The sequence below is a fragment of the Nicotiana sylvestris genome, chromosome 9 (genome assembly GCF_000393655.2).
Source record: "Nicotiana sylvestris chromosome 9, ASM39365v2, whole genome shotgun sequence".
In the NCBI taxonomy this organism is placed as follows: domain Eukaryota; kingdom Viridiplantae; phylum Streptophyta; class Magnoliopsida; order Solanales; family Solanaceae; genus Nicotiana; species Nicotiana sylvestris.
This window is the reverse complement of record NC_091065.1, coordinates 128205204-128224008: the sequence shown is the minus strand read 5'-3', so window position 1 is coordinate 128224008 and position 18805 is coordinate 128205204. Positions and strand designations below refer to the sequence as shown.

The following is an 18805-nucleotide window of genomic DNA, read 5'->3' as shown; positions in this document are numbered from 1 at the left end:
CTTGGAAAATCGATCTACCACAACCAAGATAGTTGTTAGATCTCCGACCTTGGGCAATCTGGTGATGAAATCCAGGGAAACACTTTCTCAAGGTCTCTTTGAGACAGCTAGTGGTTCCAAGAGTCCCGCCTGTGTTAAGCAGTCTGACTTGTCCTTCTGGCATACTAGACAAGTCTTCACATACTGAGCAACGTCATCGGCTATTTGAGGCCAATAATATGCACGGCGAAGTCACACCATGGTGCGTTCTTCACCGGGATGGCCAGCCCACAGAGTATCATGACATTCAGCCAGAAGAATCCTTCGTAGATCTCCTCCTTTAGGAACATAAAGTCGGTTCCCTTTCACTTTCAAAAAACCATCTTCCATGTAGAACTGGCGAGTTTTGCCCTGTCCTACCAAATCAACCAAATACTGTACAGCAGGATCTTTGATGAGTAAATCCTGTATCTGGTCCTTGATGGAGGTGGCTACTTCGCTCCCCCTTAGGGTGGCGAGTAGGCACACCGATGCTAGATCAGCTCTCCGACTGAGCGTATCATCAACATGATTGGTCTTCCCACTTCGGTACTCTAGGTTGAAGTGGAATTCAGCTAGGAGTTCCTGTCACCTGGCCTGTCGACCATTCAACTTCGGTTGGGTCATGAAATGGCTAACAACTGTGTTGTCTGTCTTGACCATGAACGGGGTCCCCAGCAGATAATGCCTCCACAGGCACAAGCAGTGGACGACAGCCAATAATTCTTTCTCATGGGCGGCATAGCGCCGTTCTGCATCTTTCATCTTCCGACTCTTGTACGCTACAGGATGCCCTTCTTGTAGCAGGACTCCACCGAGGGCATAGTCAGATGCATCTGTTTGTACTTCGAATGGCTTGGCCAGATTAGGAAGGGCCAAGACGGGGCTACTAGACATAGCCGTTTTCAATGCGTTGAAGGCCTCCGCTCGCTTGGGTCCCCATTCCCAAGGCATGACCTTCTTGAGGAGTTCTGTCAATGGTACTGCAATGAGGGAGTAGTTTTTCACAAATCGCCGATAGAAATTGCATAGACCAAGGAACGCCCTCAAGGCGTGGATATCCTTAGGCGGCGGCCAATCTGTGATTGCCTGAATCTTCTGCTGGTCCGTCTTGATCCGCCCTTCCTCGATGACATGTCCCAAGAAGTCAATTTGCTTTTGAGAAAAGGAGCACTTAGATAGCTTTGCATATAGTTCATGCTCCCGCAATCGAGCTAGGACCTTTCGCAAGTGCATCAGGTGTTCCTCCAATGTTTGGTTATATACCACAATGTCATCCAAGTATACCACCACGAATTCATCAATGTACTCTCGGAAGACTTGGTTCATCAAAGTGCAAAACGTAGCTGGGGCGTTAGTCAAGCCGAATGGCATAACCAGGAAATCGTACGACCCATATCTTGTCACACAGGTCGTCTTGTGCTCATCACCATCTGCAATCCGGACTTGCCAATAACCTGTCTTCAGGTCTATTTTGGTGAACACCGTCGCACCACCCAGTCTATCGAACAAGTCTGCCATAAGCGGAATAGGGTACTTGTTCTTCACAGTAATTTTGTTTAGAGCCCGATAGTCCACATAGAGTCGTAGACTACCATCATGCTTCTTTTGGAATAGCACAGGGGACACGTATGGGGATTTAGAGGGCACGATAATCCCTGTGTCTAGCATTTCCGTCAATTGTCTCCGAAGCTCGGTGAGTTCGGGTTGTGACATTCTGTAATGCGCCCGGGCGGGTGGCTTTGCACCCGGCACCAACTCAATTTCATGGTCCACGGTGCGACAAAGCGGTAGTCACTTTGGCATGTCTTGTGGCATGACATCTTCAAACTCTAATAGTAGCTCCTTCACGAGTTCAGGAATGGGACCCGATGAGCGTTCTACATCTTCGATGCAGAGGGTTGCCAGGAACATAGATTCGTTTCTTTTGACCCCCTTCTTCAACTACAAGGCCGAGATGTTTTCAACGGCCATCTTTATGGGCATGCACGGGATAATGCAGGGCTTGGTCCCGTTTGCTCCCTTCATCAGTAACATGTCAGTATACGGTACAGGCATGGTGTTGGTTTGCCTCAGGAATTCCAATCCAACTATCAACTCGAAGTCATCTATGATCACCATGCGCAGGTTGAATTTTCCTTCGTAAGGGCCAAGCTTCACCGGTACTTATTTGGCTATTCCACCCACTGGCTGGGGAGGTGAGTTGATAGCCTTGACACGGCCTCTACCTTTCCCTACAACTAGACCAAGGCGCTCCACCTGAGTCGAGGCTAAGTAGTTGTGGGTAGCACCCGTGTCTACCATGGCCCGAATGGGCTTGCCATTCACCTTCATCTCAACGAACATTAAGGTCCTCTCGTGCTTAAGAGGAGTCTCATCATCCGCCTTCTTTTTCCCTTTCTTGGTGACGGGACATGGGTCCTTCTTCTTACGGATACCAGCACTAGTCTCTGCTAATGCCTCAGAAATGGAGCCAACAATTGCATTGAAGGCACCTACGGGTTCAGTCTGATCCGCATCGTCTGAATCGTCATCTGTCCCATCATCAAAAGTCTGATGGGCATTCATCTGTGCATGTGGGCACTCATTGTTCCAATGTGGTCCGCCACAATGACGGCACCCTGAAGGAGGCTTCCTCCCCCGATCATTGTTGTTAGATGCAGCACTGTTGCTGCCTGTGGAGGGAGCCTTAGGTTTGGTTGAGCTTCGATCTCCCCCACTTCTGCTAGGGCCACCATTGCTAGACTGGCCCCCTTTGAATCCCGCTCGGGTAGGCGGTTGAGGCCTATCCTTCCGGGCTTCCATTTGATAGTCCCCAAGGCATTCAGCTGCTTGGATCGCCTTGGGCAGGGTATCTACCCGTTGCCTTTGTAGCTCCATACGGGCATAAGGTTTCAGCCCTTCTAGGAAAGTGAAGAGCTTGTCTTTGTCCCCCATGTCGCGTATGCTTAGCATGAGCGCGGAGAATTCCCGCACGTAGTCCCGCACAGATTTGGTCTGACGGAGCTCCCGTAGCTTTCTCCTTGAATTGTATTCAACATTTTCGGGGAAGAATTGTAGGCGGATGGCTGCCTTCAGTTCTGCCCATGTTTCGAGAGCATCTTCACCGGCCTTGATGGCTTCGTATTTCACCCGCCACCAGAGTTTAGCATCACCCTGAAGATACATGGCAGCAGTTGCTACCTTCTTGGCTTCTTCTAGGCCCCCAACAGCATCAAAATATTGTTCGACATCAAAAATGAAGTTCTCCACTTCCTTGGCATTCCTAGCTCCACTGTATGGCTTTGGCTCAGGAATTTTCAATTTTTGTGTCGCGGAGGTGGGGTTTGCAGCGCCCCCGACCTGGTTTCCACCGCCTCGCAGTAGGCCCTGTAAGGCAGCATTGACAACATTGAGCTTGTCTGTCAAGTCGTCAATAGTTTGTTGCATGGCAGTCACCCTATCTGCCTCTTGTGCCCTGTAAGCTAAATCCTCGGCACGCTCCTGTTGGAGTCCCTCGAATTTGCCAAAAATTTCGGCTGCCTCTGTGGCTGCCGTTTGCCGATCTCCCTCGGAGTCACGACTGATGTTTTCTATGTCAACTTCGGCCTGGAGCACCCTGCGGTCCAGGTCATCCAACCTTTGCCCTAGGCTGGTTCTTAGTTCAGGCACCGTATCCATGATGGGCAGTAATCCGTCAACCGTCTGTTCAAGGGCCGCAATGCGGTCCCCATGATTCACCATGGTCAGAAATGGTGGTAATGGCAATGCGTTCCCTCGTCCGATGTCGAGCCTAGGCTCTGATACCAACTGTTACGCGGCGCCTTCCTGAGATTCCTTGGAAGGGCGACGTAAGGCTAAGCAACTGATGTCAGTGCAGTTGCTGTCCGCCAACTGAGGTCCCCTCCGTACGCTAGACTAGATTGTCAGTGCCGTACGGGAAAACCAATGTCAAGAGAAATTGAGAGAACAGGAATGAGAATTGAGAATGAAAGAAAGCTTGATTGCATTAATGAAAGCTATTACAGAAAGGCAACGCGGTGTCGAGGGGGAGAGACACCAGTACAGAGAATTGTTTGCTTGCTAGAAAGTTTGATTACTTGATCCCCCCTCATAATGCTTAAAAAAATAATCCAAAGCTACAAGACTAGACTTGATTAAGCTAGAGAAACATAATGGAAGTACATGGAATAAAACTACTCTATATTTACAATGAAAAAGACTTAGTTTGCTATAAGACATAAATAGGTCCGTTGTTAGCATCATAGTCTTTGGCATCAGGGTCTGCGCGCGCGGCGCTGTTGGCATCTGCCTGCGGTTGGGCGCTGGCGAGGGATATCGGTGGGGCGACAGAGGCACATGCACGCTTGTCACTTGGCGCGGCCAAGACCACGGGGTCGTCCGTGGCGCTAGGCATTGGAAGGCTTGCTAGGACACTACGGGGCACGCCCAAGGGGTCATGGGGCACGGCTAAAAGCCGCCCAAGACACTAAGCATGCTGTAATCTGCTCCCTTACCTTCTAAATTAATGTTTTCCCTTATGTATGTACTCTCTCAGTCACTTGTTATGTGATTTGCCGACTTATGAATCCCAAACCTTCATATCCCCCTATATGTTTGTGTTCTCTGGCTGGTTTGTGGGCATGCCAGCATCATCTATTGACGTACATGACCAAACCTGACCCTTTCTAGGGTCATATGCTTCATGCAATATAATCCCAAAACCCCTGACCCCTTTGTGTAACTGCTGATTCTATGTAGTTTGAGTTTTATTATTACTGTTTTCAAATCACCCTTACCACTTACTATTCTCAATCCAGTTTTAAATAAATCTCTGTTTCTGCACTTCCACTATATTCTTAGAACCTAGGTTCTGCCCCTCTTCTGTGAGCCTTGCCTTGGGACCCTTGAGCTCCCTATGAACTTGGATACATAAGGGCTGGCCCTTCCACACTACGTTCATCTCTATCTGGTTATGCAAACCTGGGTGTAAGGGAACTTTGAAACACCCAGGTCTGAGAAAGGCTTTGAAACAGTGGCATTTGAGGTGATTTATTCCATAACTCGGAGAGGAAGTCAAAATCAGGCTTCCCATGGTTGTAACTTCTTATTTTATACTTTTCTGATGTAATTCAGTATTTGGTCTGTAATAATTTGTAACAAATATTGGGGTTGGCTAGTGAAAAGGGATGGGGTAATTATGCATGTTTTAGTTATTAGAAGGGTAGAGAACATGCTTATAGGATTTGTTCTATTTTAATTCAAGTTCTGCATGCTTTACTTTCACGCAAAATAGATAACATGCCTATAGGATCTGCTCTATTTAAACTCAAGTTCTGTATGCTTTACTTTCACACAAATAGAGATCATACCCACAGGATTAAAATTTATTTTAATAGAAATCATGCCTATAGGAATTTTGCTTTAATCAAATAAATCTTGCCTACTTCACTGCATGTTCAATTAGATACCATGCCTATAGGACCAAAATCAGCTTTTAATACGTACATACCATGTCTATAGGAATTAAAATCAGCTATAATAGAGATCATGGCTATAGGTTCTAAATCAGTCTAGTTAAAATCAGTTTGACTCATGCCTGTCTGAATCAGATTAAATAGTTCACTCTCTTCGTGTTAATTAATATGGTTTAGAAAGCATGCCTGTAGGATCCAAATCGCCTTTATAAAATTAACCACTGCTTTACTACATTCCTAATCAGTAATAGACATCATGCTTATAGGACATCACCAATACACACTTAGGAAAGCCTTATGTAATAATGATAAAACTGAAATCCGCCTTTGTTAATTAGTAACTGCTACAACCAACAGGCAGGCCTGATTCGGACTTCTTATCTGAGTTATGTAATAATTTGGGTCTGCTTCAACAATTAAAATACCTCCTTGTTGATACCCAATTTTTTCCTATGTATTTCTATATAAAATATTTTCAAACTAACATGTACATGCATATATAAGCATGCCCCAAGAGTTTTGGTATTTTTCCTAATTCTTAAACATTTTTAAAATCAATTTATTATTTATTTTAGCAGTACAAAATCCATAATTATTCCTAAATTCATCAATTTTGGTGATTAATTTATTTTATTCCCATATTTGTACCAAAATATAATTAAGGTGATTTTTTGCATATTTTTACAAATTTATTTGGTATTTTTTAAGTTAAATTGCATATAATTGCAATTTTAGCCTCCTTTAAGATTTAATAGCATTTTATAATTGTAAAATTGGTCCCAATATTTTAAATTAATATTTATATATTATTAATTGGGTCAGTACTTTTAATTTGCTTTTAAAATCATTTTTATTATTTTTATAAAATAAAAAGGAAAAACTGGCTATTTAACATTTAGCCTCATTTCATTTCAATTACAACCTATTTACATTTCAATTTTAGCCCTCAAATTAACCCAATCTTAACACCCAATTGGACCGGCCCAATTTCATTTTAACCCGACCCCCTTAACCCATTCACTAACCCGTTCGACCTTTCTTTTAATCCAGGCCGTTGATCGTTTTGATCAACGGCCATGATCCTCCCTTACCATTTTAATTCACCTAACCCTACCCTAATCCCCCCATTTCATTCTGATAGCCGCCTTTGGATACTCTCATCTCTCAAACTCTCTCGAACCTTCCCCTAACCCTAGTAGCCTCCCATCATCCTCACCTCAAAACCCATCGGAATCCATGGCTTCTCAGGCCATGGAAACCTTATACTCACCTCCTTTTGCTCTTACATGCCTGATACCTGAGGAATCGAGGCTAGACTTCAAAATTTTGCACCCAGATCTCTGCCGATTCAAGGTTCCAGAGTCATCGCCGGCCTTGCTCCGGCATATCATGGTGTTTTGAGCCTGGTTCTGACCTCTCCGATTCAGATCGGTGACCTTTTCAAAGCTTTTTCTAGGGTTCTTCTAAAACCCTAACCCTCCGAGGTTTTCTCCAATTTTCTTTTAGATCTGTTGTGTATCTATGCTCTACTTGAGTGTTCAAGCGATTTCCCCAACTTTTCTTTCAAAAATTACTTTCAAAATCACTTCTTTTCGATTTAGGGTTTTCTGAAAATGCTTAAAATGTTTCTCTAACTTTTCTTTTCCTTGTGTGTAGTTGTCTCTACTATGTTCTTAGGTTTTCTTTTTACCACGCATGTTCTTTTACTGTGTTCTTATGTTTCCCTTTTATCGTGCATGTTTTCCTACTGTGTTCTTATGTTTCCGTACTTTCTTCTACTGTGTTATGGTCTCACATGCTTTTTCAATATGTTCTGCTATATTCTGATATGCTTCGCCTACTGTACCCTTCTACCATGCTCTTAAGTGCTTACTGTTTTCTCTTCTATTTTACCTTGTTTTAAATTTCTTCTGAAAAGACCTGCTTAAGCATGTTTTCCTCTACTGTTTCTTCTACTCTCATTATACTTCGAATTAGTTTCTTCACTCTGTTTGCTTTGAACTTTCTACTATTTTTGCTTGTTTTCTCATGAGTTTCTGAAAGAAATCTCTGAGCCTGCTTCGACTACTTGCCTCCTCATCTATGTATTTGACTCGAGGTGGAAACCCTAGAATTTGGGGGCTCTGCCGAGGTTTGATCATGCAATTGAACTAGGGTTCTATTTGAGAATGTTTGACTCTTTCAGACTAATTTTTGAGTCTTTGAACTGAGTTAGGACCCCTTTGTTTTCATACAATTCTGGACTTTTAAATTCTCCTACACTAGATTCTTTCTACTGATTTCACAAGAGCATGACAATCTTTCTTTCCCGTGTCTGTATGCTTTTATATGTGACGAATCTTTCTGACTTGGTTCATTCATACAAAATCTTCGACTTCTGATTTCTTGGCTGTTAATTGATTTTCTTTCCTTAAATGTTACAACCATGTACTGTCAAGACCCTGTCCTTAAATAGCCTTTATGTATTTACCTCTTTTGTACTACTTTGAAAAGTTTTTAACCAAAATTCTTTCCTTAATTACCTTCTACCCGTTTGAAATCAAATCCCTTAACTGAAGGGAAATTCTATGTGATTGATTGCAAGTTATTTCTTACCTTTCTTACTTGTTTCTCTGCACTATAAAAGGGACTAACCTTCCGCATTTTTAAGACACTGACAATTCAATACTTTTTCAACACTTCAAATTGCATACTCCTACACACACTACTACTCTCAAAACCTGCATTCTTTCTTGCTCTTTTCTCTACTGTTGTTCTCTGCTCCAGCTTATTATTAGCCGGCTGAAAGTCAAGGATAATATACTTCTACTACTTTGTCTTTGCTCTACTCTTGCTTTTTTACTGGTATGTCTTGATTCAGTTCCTAGCAATCATCCTAATGTGTTTACTTAGAACCTTTACATCTATGCCTATTACCTGCAAAGTTTGACATGTTCATATGCTGCTGTTTGCTTGACTTTCTTGCGAATGCTTGATCCCTATACCTTTACCCTCTATGTGTTTGTAAATGGGGATTCAGGGCATGGCAACATGAGTTGTTGTCCATGACCTGAATTTTAACCCCAAGTAAAGGGTGTCAGTATGTTTTATTGTTGATCATGTCCTTTGCTTACTTTTCCTTTGTCTACTGTTTCTATTGTGAATCCCCTACCCTTAGTCCCTATGTATGCTGAGTTAAGGCTCATGGTCTAGTAGCCTCTTAAATGGCCGCCTAGGCCTGAGCCTGGCTTTCAATAAGCCCTAACTCCTCAACTTGAAATGACAAGTTGGTCAGGGGTGTGCCAGTACTTCAAGTTGCTTGCCATGACCACCAGCTTATCACTCCCCCTCCCCCTATACCTACTCTTAGATTTTAAGTTCTGCCCCTCTCTTTTGAGCCTTGCTTTGGGACCTTGAGTTCCCTCTGAACTTGGACATCTGAGAGTTGGCATTTCCATACTGCACTATAATCTAATTCCGCAATATATTTGGGGTGTAAGCACTGCCCTTAGTCCCTTTGAGGCTCTTGGGAACTTTGACACATCCCAAATCAGAGAAAGACTTTGGAATTTGATCTTTGTAGTTGGTTTACTTCATGCTTCAGACAGAAGTCTGAATCAGGCTCTCCTTGATTGGGATTTTTAGCTTTCAGATGTAACTTTATTTTACTTTTCTTTATTCATTTTGGGATGTAATAAAGTGTAATAACTTATGGGGTTTTAGTGAAAAGGGGAAGGTCACTCATGTATGCATAAGGGTAGATATCATGCTCATTAGGTCTTTATTTCTACAAATCATGGCAAGTTCTGCATTTCGGAAATCCTGTTTTAGGTTCTGCACTTCTACATTTTCATGTAGAATTCCTATATATTAACTTCTGCACTTTGCATTCTAGAAATCCTGTCTATAGGTCTCTGCATTTTATACATAGATATCATGTCTATATCTTCTGCATCTCATATAGAGACCATGCTTATAGGTTTTCTACATTTCTGCCTATCATATAGAGGACATATCTGTAGAGCTTCCTGAATTCTGCATATGCATCTATCATTAGGCAAACATGCATATAGGTTTAAATAACAATCAGTATTTTAGATACCGTGTCTATAGGACTTCTGCACTCCTATAAACGTTCAAAATCAATAATGCCTAGAAAGCATGCCTATAGGAGCTATCAACTAAATCAAAATCGTTCAACTCACTTATAAGTATAAAATCGGTAAATAGCAATGCTTGAACATCTGCAGAACTCATGTTCCTGCAATTAATAAGTCTCCCTCTGTAAAGTTAGTATATTTCTCTCCTGCATTGTTAGATATCATGCCTATAGGTTTCACCTAGGCAAGCTTTAGGGTAAAACCATAATTGCATCAGTCTTTGATAATCCCAACCAGCAGGCAGGTCTGATTCGGATTTATTATTTGAAATATGTAATAAATCAGTCTGCCTCATGCATTTTTTTTAAGTTTAATTCAGACCTAATCAGTACATGCAAGACATGTTAAGCAATCTGTGTTTAAGTTTGGAGGTTTGTTTGAGCCTATAACTGCTGTTTTTTTCCCCTAACTGCTTATGTGTTTTTTTTTGTTTGTCGCCTTAGACTTTTACCCTTTTTAACTCTGAAAAGCCCCAACTCCCTCCCCTTTAGGATTAGTAGTCTCAATGCCTCCGAGACTGATAGGATTGGGGCGGGTAATAGCATGCAATAAGTAACGATACCATTCTGTGCTTTAATACCTTAACGGGGTGGGAAGGGTAAAATATGGATATGATGACCGGTGCGCTAATATCACGTGCGACCCCTCTTCTGAATGATTGCTGGATATTGCATTGAAGTGATCCATATTATTTGTAAACCTAGGACCCCTCTCCCCTTTATTTGTTAATTTTTAAGTTTTCTTTTAAATTAATTTTCCAAACTCTCTACTCCTTCAACTCTTAAACTTGTTTGCAAAACTATGTGAAAAATCCTTTTGTTTTCTACTTGTCTGCTTAAAGTCACAATTGTAGCATGGCCGGGAACCACACCAGTGGATCTTGAGGGGTGCCTAACACCTTCCACTCGAGATAATTTCTAGCCCTTACCCAACCTTTGGTTCTTCATCTCAATTCTTTCTTAAAGTGTCCTAATGCACTATAATCATTAAGTGGTGACTCTTTAACTTCTAAACCCAATTCTCGAAAGGGAATAGAGTTGTCCTCCCAAATATCGTATACCCGATTTCGACTCTTAGAAAAAGTGGGTGTCGACAGCATGACGACTCTGCTGGGGAACTTCTTTAGGCTTTTACCATTGCATATTGCTTGTGACTTTACTATCTCATTAATTGCTTTATTTACTGTCTTTTATTCTTTCACTACGAAACTGACTTGGCTCTTCATGTCTTTTCTTTCCTTTAACTACTTTCCTTTACTGATTTATTTCAATACTGTTGTAATTACTACAATTATTATAATCATTTATCTTATGAACGTGGAAATACATGTCAATTTGTTTCATTCTTGTAAACTGCATCTTCAACATCATATTCCACTCGTGCCAAACAAATACCATAGCAACGCTTATAATGAGTGGTTGAGCTCTTCCAATATTATCACCCTTTAAATTTGGCAAAGGCGTATTTGCGGTAAAACCAGTCGATCAGCGGTGCAGTCGACGGTTCCTTGCCTTTCCCTCTTGAGTTGTCCGCTCAAGGGTACCTGTCTAATACCACAATAGAAACCTTACTCTATTTAACTGTGCATGCATTATGGTCAAACCTAGCCGAGTCAGTTATGTTGTCCACATAATGACTCATTAAGATAACCTTATCCGAAGTCCACTGGGTTTCCTTGAAACCCAAACGGACACCTACATGTTCTATGCATTTATTTGGAGAACTAAATGCTTTTTATGCTGATTATTGGTATTAAATAGTCGAGTCCGGTGGGGGTGAGGTCTTAACCCTTTTGTTTTGCAGAAAATGAATGACAAAGTTCTTGACTTCGGTATGGTAAACATACCTTCACTCTTGCAGACTTGGTGGAGAAACCTCCCATCGAGCAACCAAATCAACGAATGGAAAGAGAGAGTCACCAAGGCTAGTGAGAAGCTAGAATACCTGGAGTACAACTTGCTGGAATTGGAAGGGAAAGTGAGGAAAAGAGTCATCGACTGTCAAAATGCTGAGGAAGGCAAAGGAGAACGTCTGGCGATAGCATTTTTACTGGAAAATCTGCGCGAGCTGGAGGACTTGATCAACGAGAACATTCAACCTGAAGAAGGTCCTTCTGGGACCAAGTAGTTAGGAGTATTTTATTTTGCTTTAACGATGTAATAAGGCCGATGGCCACTAGTGACATTTTACTTGCTGTTATTTAGTGTAGTTTTGGATTTGTCTTATTTTTATCAATAAAATGAGGCATTTAGCATTATAAGTTCTCCAAATTAATTTGTCGCTAGGCCTACCTCAAGCACAACGAGACACCCAAATTAGGACACGATTTACATCCTTGCACAATGTGTTTAAATACTGTGACATTTTTCTTCATAATCCGCACTAACTTGTTACCTTTTTTGTTTTTCTTTTATTATTCCCCTCCCCAAAGGTTAGTTCGTGCACTCTAGCATCGTCATCATATTCCACAAGATCAACAGACCCTTCCATACAGGCCGTAAACCGAGGAGCATGCCTTAATAACTGGACCATCAAAACCACCAGAGCCCGGAAAGCCTCGGGGTAGCAAGGCTGAACAAGCATCATGCACTATCTTTCATTTTTACTAGTTGACTTTCCTTTAACATTTTGAAGTTTTTCAATAAGATCTTCCAATGTTCAAAAAAGTTATGAAATTTATCAAATCATTTCGGTTTCCTTACAAATCTTACTCTTATTATTTTTTCTCTCATTACTTTATTTATACAACATTACTATTACTTATCTTGATGAACTAATGGTTGTGACATACAATGAGACAACGCAACAAACAGATATGGATTCAGAAGAGGATGATATACTAGAAGAGGTCGTCAGAGAGGTTGAGAATTTTGAGAATAGGCCTAAGTCTAACTTGGACGAAACTGAGGTCGTTAATCTAGGAGATACAGAGAATGTCAGAGAAACGCGCATCAGTGTTCACCTATCACCATCAGAAAAGAAAGAGTACACGGAATTCCTAAAGGAATATGAAGACATATTTTCCTGGTCGTATGATGATATGACTGGTCTCAGTACATCCATTGTAGCTCACAAACTGCCAACAGATCCAATATGTCTGCCGGTAAAGTAGAAGCTCAGGAAATTCAAACTCGACATGAGTTTGAAAATCAAAGAAGAGGTTACCAAGCAAGTCAAAGCCAAGATTCTCAAGGTAGTAGAGTATCCGACATGGTTAGCCAACATCGTGCCAGTGCCAAAAAAGGATGGGAAAGTTAGAGTTTGTGTTGACTACCGGGATCTTAATCGGCCCAGTCCCAAAGACGACTTCCCCTTGCCTAACATACACATTCTTATCGACAACTGCCCCAAGCATGAGTTGCAGTATTTTGTTGATTGTTTCGCTGGGTATCATCAGATATGGATGGATGAGGAAGATGCAGAGAAAACGGCTTTCATCACGCCATGGGGAATGTACTGTTACAAAATGATGCCATTCAGTTTGAAAAATGCTGGTGCCACTTACATGAGAGCCATGACTACCATCTTTCGTGACATGATACACAAGGAGATCGAGGGATCATATGGAAGACTTAAGAAAGTTCTTCAACAGACTGAGGAGGTACAATCTGAAACTGAATCCCGCCAAGTGTGCATTCGGGGTTCTTGCTGGAAAATTATTGGGTTTCATCGTGAGTCGTCGAGGAATAGAATTGGACCCATCAAAGGTCAGATCTATTCAAGAATTTCCGCCGCCAAAGAACAAGAAGGACGTGATGAGTTTCCTGGGGAGACTCAACTATATCAGTCAGTTCATAGCTCAGTCCACTGTCATTTGTGAACCTATCTTCAAAATATTGAAAAATGATGCTGCTACCAAGTAGACTGATGATTGTCAGAAAGCCTTCGACAGAATCAAAGAATACATGTCAATGCCACCAGTCTTGGTTCTGCCTGAGCTAGGAAGACCCCTATTGCTTTACCTTGCGGTATTGGATGGAGCATTCGGTTGTGTTCTGGGACAACATGATAAAACAGGGAGAAAGGAGCAATCCATCTACTATCTCAGTAAGAAGTTCACACCGTACGAGGCCTGGTATTCTCTTTTAGAATGCACTTGTTGTGCTCTGACTTGGGTCGCGCAGAAGTTGAGGCATTACTTCTGTGCTTACACTACTTATCTCATATCTAGAATAGACCCTTTGGAGTATATCTTCCAGAAACCCATGCCCACTGGCAAGCTCGCCAAGTGGCAAATCCTGCTAAGCGAATTCGACATTATTTATGTGATCAAAAAAGCAATCAAAGGGCAAGCCTTGGTGGATCATCTCGCCGAGAATCCCGTGGATGGAGAATACGAGCCCCTAAAAACGTATTTTCCCGATGAAGAGGTATCTTTCATAGGAGAAGATATTGCAGAATCCTATGATGGTTGGAGGTTGTTTTTCGATGGAGCTGCAAATTTTAAAGGAGTTGGCATAGGAGCAGGCCTAGTATCAGCAACCGGCCAGCACTACCCAGTATCCGCCAAGCTCAGGTTCCCTTACACTAATAATATGGCCGAATATGAAGCCTGCATCTTGGGGCTCAAAATGGCCATTGACATGAACATTCAGGAGTTGCTAGTGATCGGGGATTCAGACTTGCTCATACATTAGGTTCGAGGAAAGTGGGCAACCACGAACTCTAAGATACTTCCCTACTTGCATCACATACAGGAGTTGAGGAAAAGGTTCACAAAGGCAGAATTTCAACACGTCCCTAGAGTCCAGAACGAGTTTGCTAATGCATTAGGTACTTTTTCGTCCATGATCCAACATCCAGATACAAATTTCATTGATCCCATCCCAGTAAAGATTCATGATCAGCCAGCTTATTTCGCCCACGTTGAGGAAGAAGCGGATGGAAAACCATGGTTCCATGACATCAAGGAGTACCTGACAACAGGGGAATATCCAAAACTTGCCAACGCTACTCAGAAGCGCACACTTCGTAGGTTATCCAGCAACGTCTTTCACAGTAGAGGAATCCTGTATAGGAGGACTCCCGATCTGGGTTTACTAAGGTGTATCGAAGCAAAAGAAGCATCCAGGCTATTGGACGAAGTGCATGCAGGGACTTGCGGGCCGCACATGAATGGTTTTGTCTTAGCAAAGAAGATACTCCGAGCAGGGTATTTTTGGATGGCTATGGAAACAGACTGTATCTGGTATGTTCGCAAATGCCATCACTGTCAGATACATGCAGATATGATAAAAGTGCCTCCAAACGAGCTTACAACAAGCTCACCATGGCCATTCGCCGCTTGGGGAATGGATGTTATCGGACCTATCGAGCCTTTCGCATCAAATGGGCACAGATTCATCTTAGTGGAAATCGATTATTTTACCAAATGGGTCGAAGCAGCATCATACAAGGCGGTCACTAAGAAGGTTGTGGCAGATTTCGTCCGCGACCGCATTGTTTGTTGGTTCGGAATTCTGGAATCAATCATCACCGATAATGGTTCCAATCTCAACAATGACTTGATGAAAGCAATGTGTGAAACATTCAAGATCAAACACAAGAACTCTATAGCCTACAGGCCTCAGATGAATGGAGCTGTGGAGGCAGCCAACAAGAATATCAAGAAGATACTAAGGAAGATGGTCAAAAGGCACAAACAATGGCATGAGAAATTATCATTCGCCTTATTGGGGTACCGCACCATAGTCCGCACATCTACCGGAGCAACTCCCTACATGTTGGTTTATGGTACAGAGGCAGTCATCCCCGCCGAGGTAGAAATTCCCTCCTTAAGGATCATACAAGAAGCAGAGTTGGATGATGCAGAATGGGTAAAAGGACGCTACGTGCAGTTAGCCCTTATAGATGGGAAAAGGATGAATGCAGTTTGCCACGGTCAGTTGTATCAGAACAGAATGTCGAGAGCCTTCAACAAAAGAGTTAAGCCAAGGAAGTTTACACCGGGGCAGCTAGTGTTGAAGAAAATATTCCCACATCAAGATGAAGCCAAGGGGAAGTTCTCTCCCAATTGGCAAGGTCCATACATGGTTCACCGGGTTCTAACTGGAGGAGCCCTTATTCTTGTAGAAATGGACGGAGAAGTCTGGCCAAAGCCGATCAATTCAGATGCAGTAAAACGATATTATGTGTAACCACTTATGATTCCCTCTATGATGTAATTTGAACTATGCCTGACCTGATTCCCGTTTAAGAGGGGATACGTAGGTATCCCTATGGGTTCGGTCATAATTTAATAAAAATTCCATTTTTCCCCGCTATTGGAACTGGGGCAGAATTTTGAGAAGGACCCTCAAAATTCCGAAGTTGATTTTAGTCCATGCATCGCCAGAAGCGCCAGCCCAGTAAACTGGGGCAGAATTTTGAGGTGGACCCTCAAAATTCCGAAGATGATTTTTTTAGTCATCCAGCACAGCCGTCAGAAATGTCCGCTCAGCAAACTGGGGCAGAATTTTGAGGAGGACCCTCAAAATTCCGGAGCGAAAGAGGTTGCAATGTCTGGAACCACGTCGCAGTCGTTGGTTCATCTAAAGAAAACTATTTTCGATTATATACTTAAGTTATATTTACTAAATCATGCATAACTATTATCCGGATTGCTGTTGTTTAGCGACGCTACCCCAATGACACACAACGTCAAGAGCCCGGGGAAGACGAACTAACCTTTTCCCCTTACAGAACTCACGAGTTTTCTTTGGATTGCAGGCACTCAATTTGCAATATCATTAGATATATTTATGCACTCACACTTTCCCAAGAATGCAACTTCTCAGAACCATCACGTGCCTGCGATTGCTATCCATGCACAATCTCCCCAGCAGTCATATTGTCATAATCGGCTATCAGCTAAGAGATCTTACTACTAATCGTCCTTTTACATTCTTGCACTGCATAAGGCTACTTTTCTGCCTTCCGAGATTAAGCTCTACCTCCATCTGCATATCTTTGCATTGCATAAGGCTACTTTTCTGCCTTCCGATGTTAAGCTCTACCTCCATTATCATTTGCATAAAGCTACCTTTCTGCCTTCCGAGACTAAGCATTGTCTCCATCCTGCATTTCTCATCATTTGCATAAGGCTACCTTTCTGCCTTCCGAGACTAAGAATTGTCTCCCTCCTGCATTTCTCTGCATTGCATAAGGCTACCTTTCTGCCTTCCGAGACTAAGCATTGTCTCCATCCTGCATTTCTCTGCATTGCATAAGGCTACCTTTCTGTCTTCCGAGACTAAGCATTGTCTCCATCTTGCATTTCCTTGCATTGTATAAGGCTACCTTATCTACCTTTCGAGACTAAGCCCTGTCTCCATCTGCATTTTGTATAAGGCTAATTTTCTGCCTTCTGAGGTTAAGCTCTACCTCCATCATCATCTGCATAAGGCTACTTTTCTGCCTTTCGAGACTAAGCTTTGTCTCCATCTGCATTTTGCATAAGGCTACCTTTCTGCCTTTCGAGGTTAAGCTCTACCTCCATCTGCATTTACTGCATTGCATAAGGCTACCTTTCTGCCTTCCGAGACTAAGCTCTGTCTCCATCTTGCATGGCTGAAATATCGAACTTTATTTTCTTGCATCGGCTGAAAGATCGCCACCTTATCCCTCTCACATGGCTGAAATATCGCCACCTTTTATTTACGTCTTGCATCGGCTGAAAATATCGCCAAATCCTACATTTCATGGGCTGAAAGATCGCCACCTTCTGCATTTCATGGGCTGAAAGATCTCCAAATTGTCCAAAGGCGTCATTGTTCGGAGGCACCATTTGCATAGCCCGAGAACGCCATGTCATGGCCTGAGGACCCCATTTTATCTTTTGCATATCATTATTCAAAGGCATCATAGTTCGGAGGCATCATCTACATGGCCCTAGAACATCATTTCATAGCCTGCGAATTTTTATTTACGCTCTTCATAGCCCGGGATGTCATGGTCCAAGGACGTCATCCTAACCGTCCAAAGACAACATTCATGGTCCAATGGGAATTTGCATCACGTTTAAATTTATGCACAATGTATGTTCGTATTGCTCATTTGCAGGTAAATCGGATAGCAACGGCCGTCTCATCAGGAGCGATCTCGCTCCGGTTCCCGCAGCCTATCGATTTTCAGAAACCTCTCTCAATCTAAACATCGCGTTCGTCCGTTTCAAATCTCTATCGGCATATTCCGTCAATGATTCCTGAACTACATATGGCCTGATTCCTGTAAGACCAGGGATATGTGACCAGAGCTCAGTCAAAACTCCTTTCAAATCGCCACTTCCGGTCAAAATTGGCCATCATATCTTTACATGACAACTCTTTCATCCTCCTCGGGTAAAGAGGGGCAACTGTTGATACCCAATTTTTTCATATGTATTTCTATACAAAATACTTTCAAAATAGCATGGACATGCATATATAAGCATGCCCCAAGAGTTTTGGTATTTTTCCTAATTCTTAAAGATTTTTAAAATCAATTTATTGTCTATTTTAGCAGTACAAAATCTATAATTATTCCCAAAATCATCATTTTGGTGAATAATTTATTTTATTCCCATATTTATACCAAAATATAATAAAGGTGATTTTTGCATATTTTTACAAATTTATTTGGTATTTTTAAAGTTAAATTGCATATAATTGCAATTTTAGCCTCCTTTAAGATTTAATAGCATTTTATAATTGTAAAATTGGTCCCAATATTTTAAATTAATATTTATATATTATTAATTGGGTCAGTACTTTTAATTTGCTTTTAAAATCATATTTATTATTTTTATAAAATAAAAAGGAAAAACTGGCTATTTAACATTTAGCCTCATTTTATTTCAATTACAACCTATTTAAATTTCAATTTTAGCCCTCAAATTAACCCAATCTTAACACCCAATTGGACCGGCCCAATTTCATTTTAACCCGACCCCCTTAACCCATTCACTAACCCGCCCGGCCTTTCTTTTAATCCAGGCCGTTGATCATTTTGATCAACGGCCATGATCATCCCTTACCATTTTAATTCACCTAACCCTACCCTAATCCCCCCCCCCATTTCATTCTGATAGCCGCCTTTGGATATTCTCATCTCTCAAACTTTCTCGAACCTTCCCCTAACCCTAGCAGCCTCCCATCATCCTTACCTCAAAACCCATCGGAATCCATGGCTTCTCAGGCCATGGAAACCTTATACTCACCTACCTTTTCTCTTACA

General features: G+C 42.0%; 1 protein-coding gene across 1 annotated transcript; it reads right to left on the bottom strand.

Annotated features, from left to right (window-relative positions):
• Window positions 1-231: 231 nt before the first annotated feature.
• Window positions 232-2586, bottom strand: LOC138878204 (uncharacterized). The gene is made up of 3 exons (XM_070157870.1): window positions 2451-2586; window positions 611-854; window positions 232-529 (listed from the first exon to the last, which is right to left on the bottom strand). Exons 1-3 carry the CDS (start codon window positions 2584-2586, stop codon window positions 232-234), a joined length of 678 nt encoding a protein of 225 aa, XP_070013971.1.
• Between the last annotated feature and the right edge of the window lie 16219 nt (window positions 2587-18805).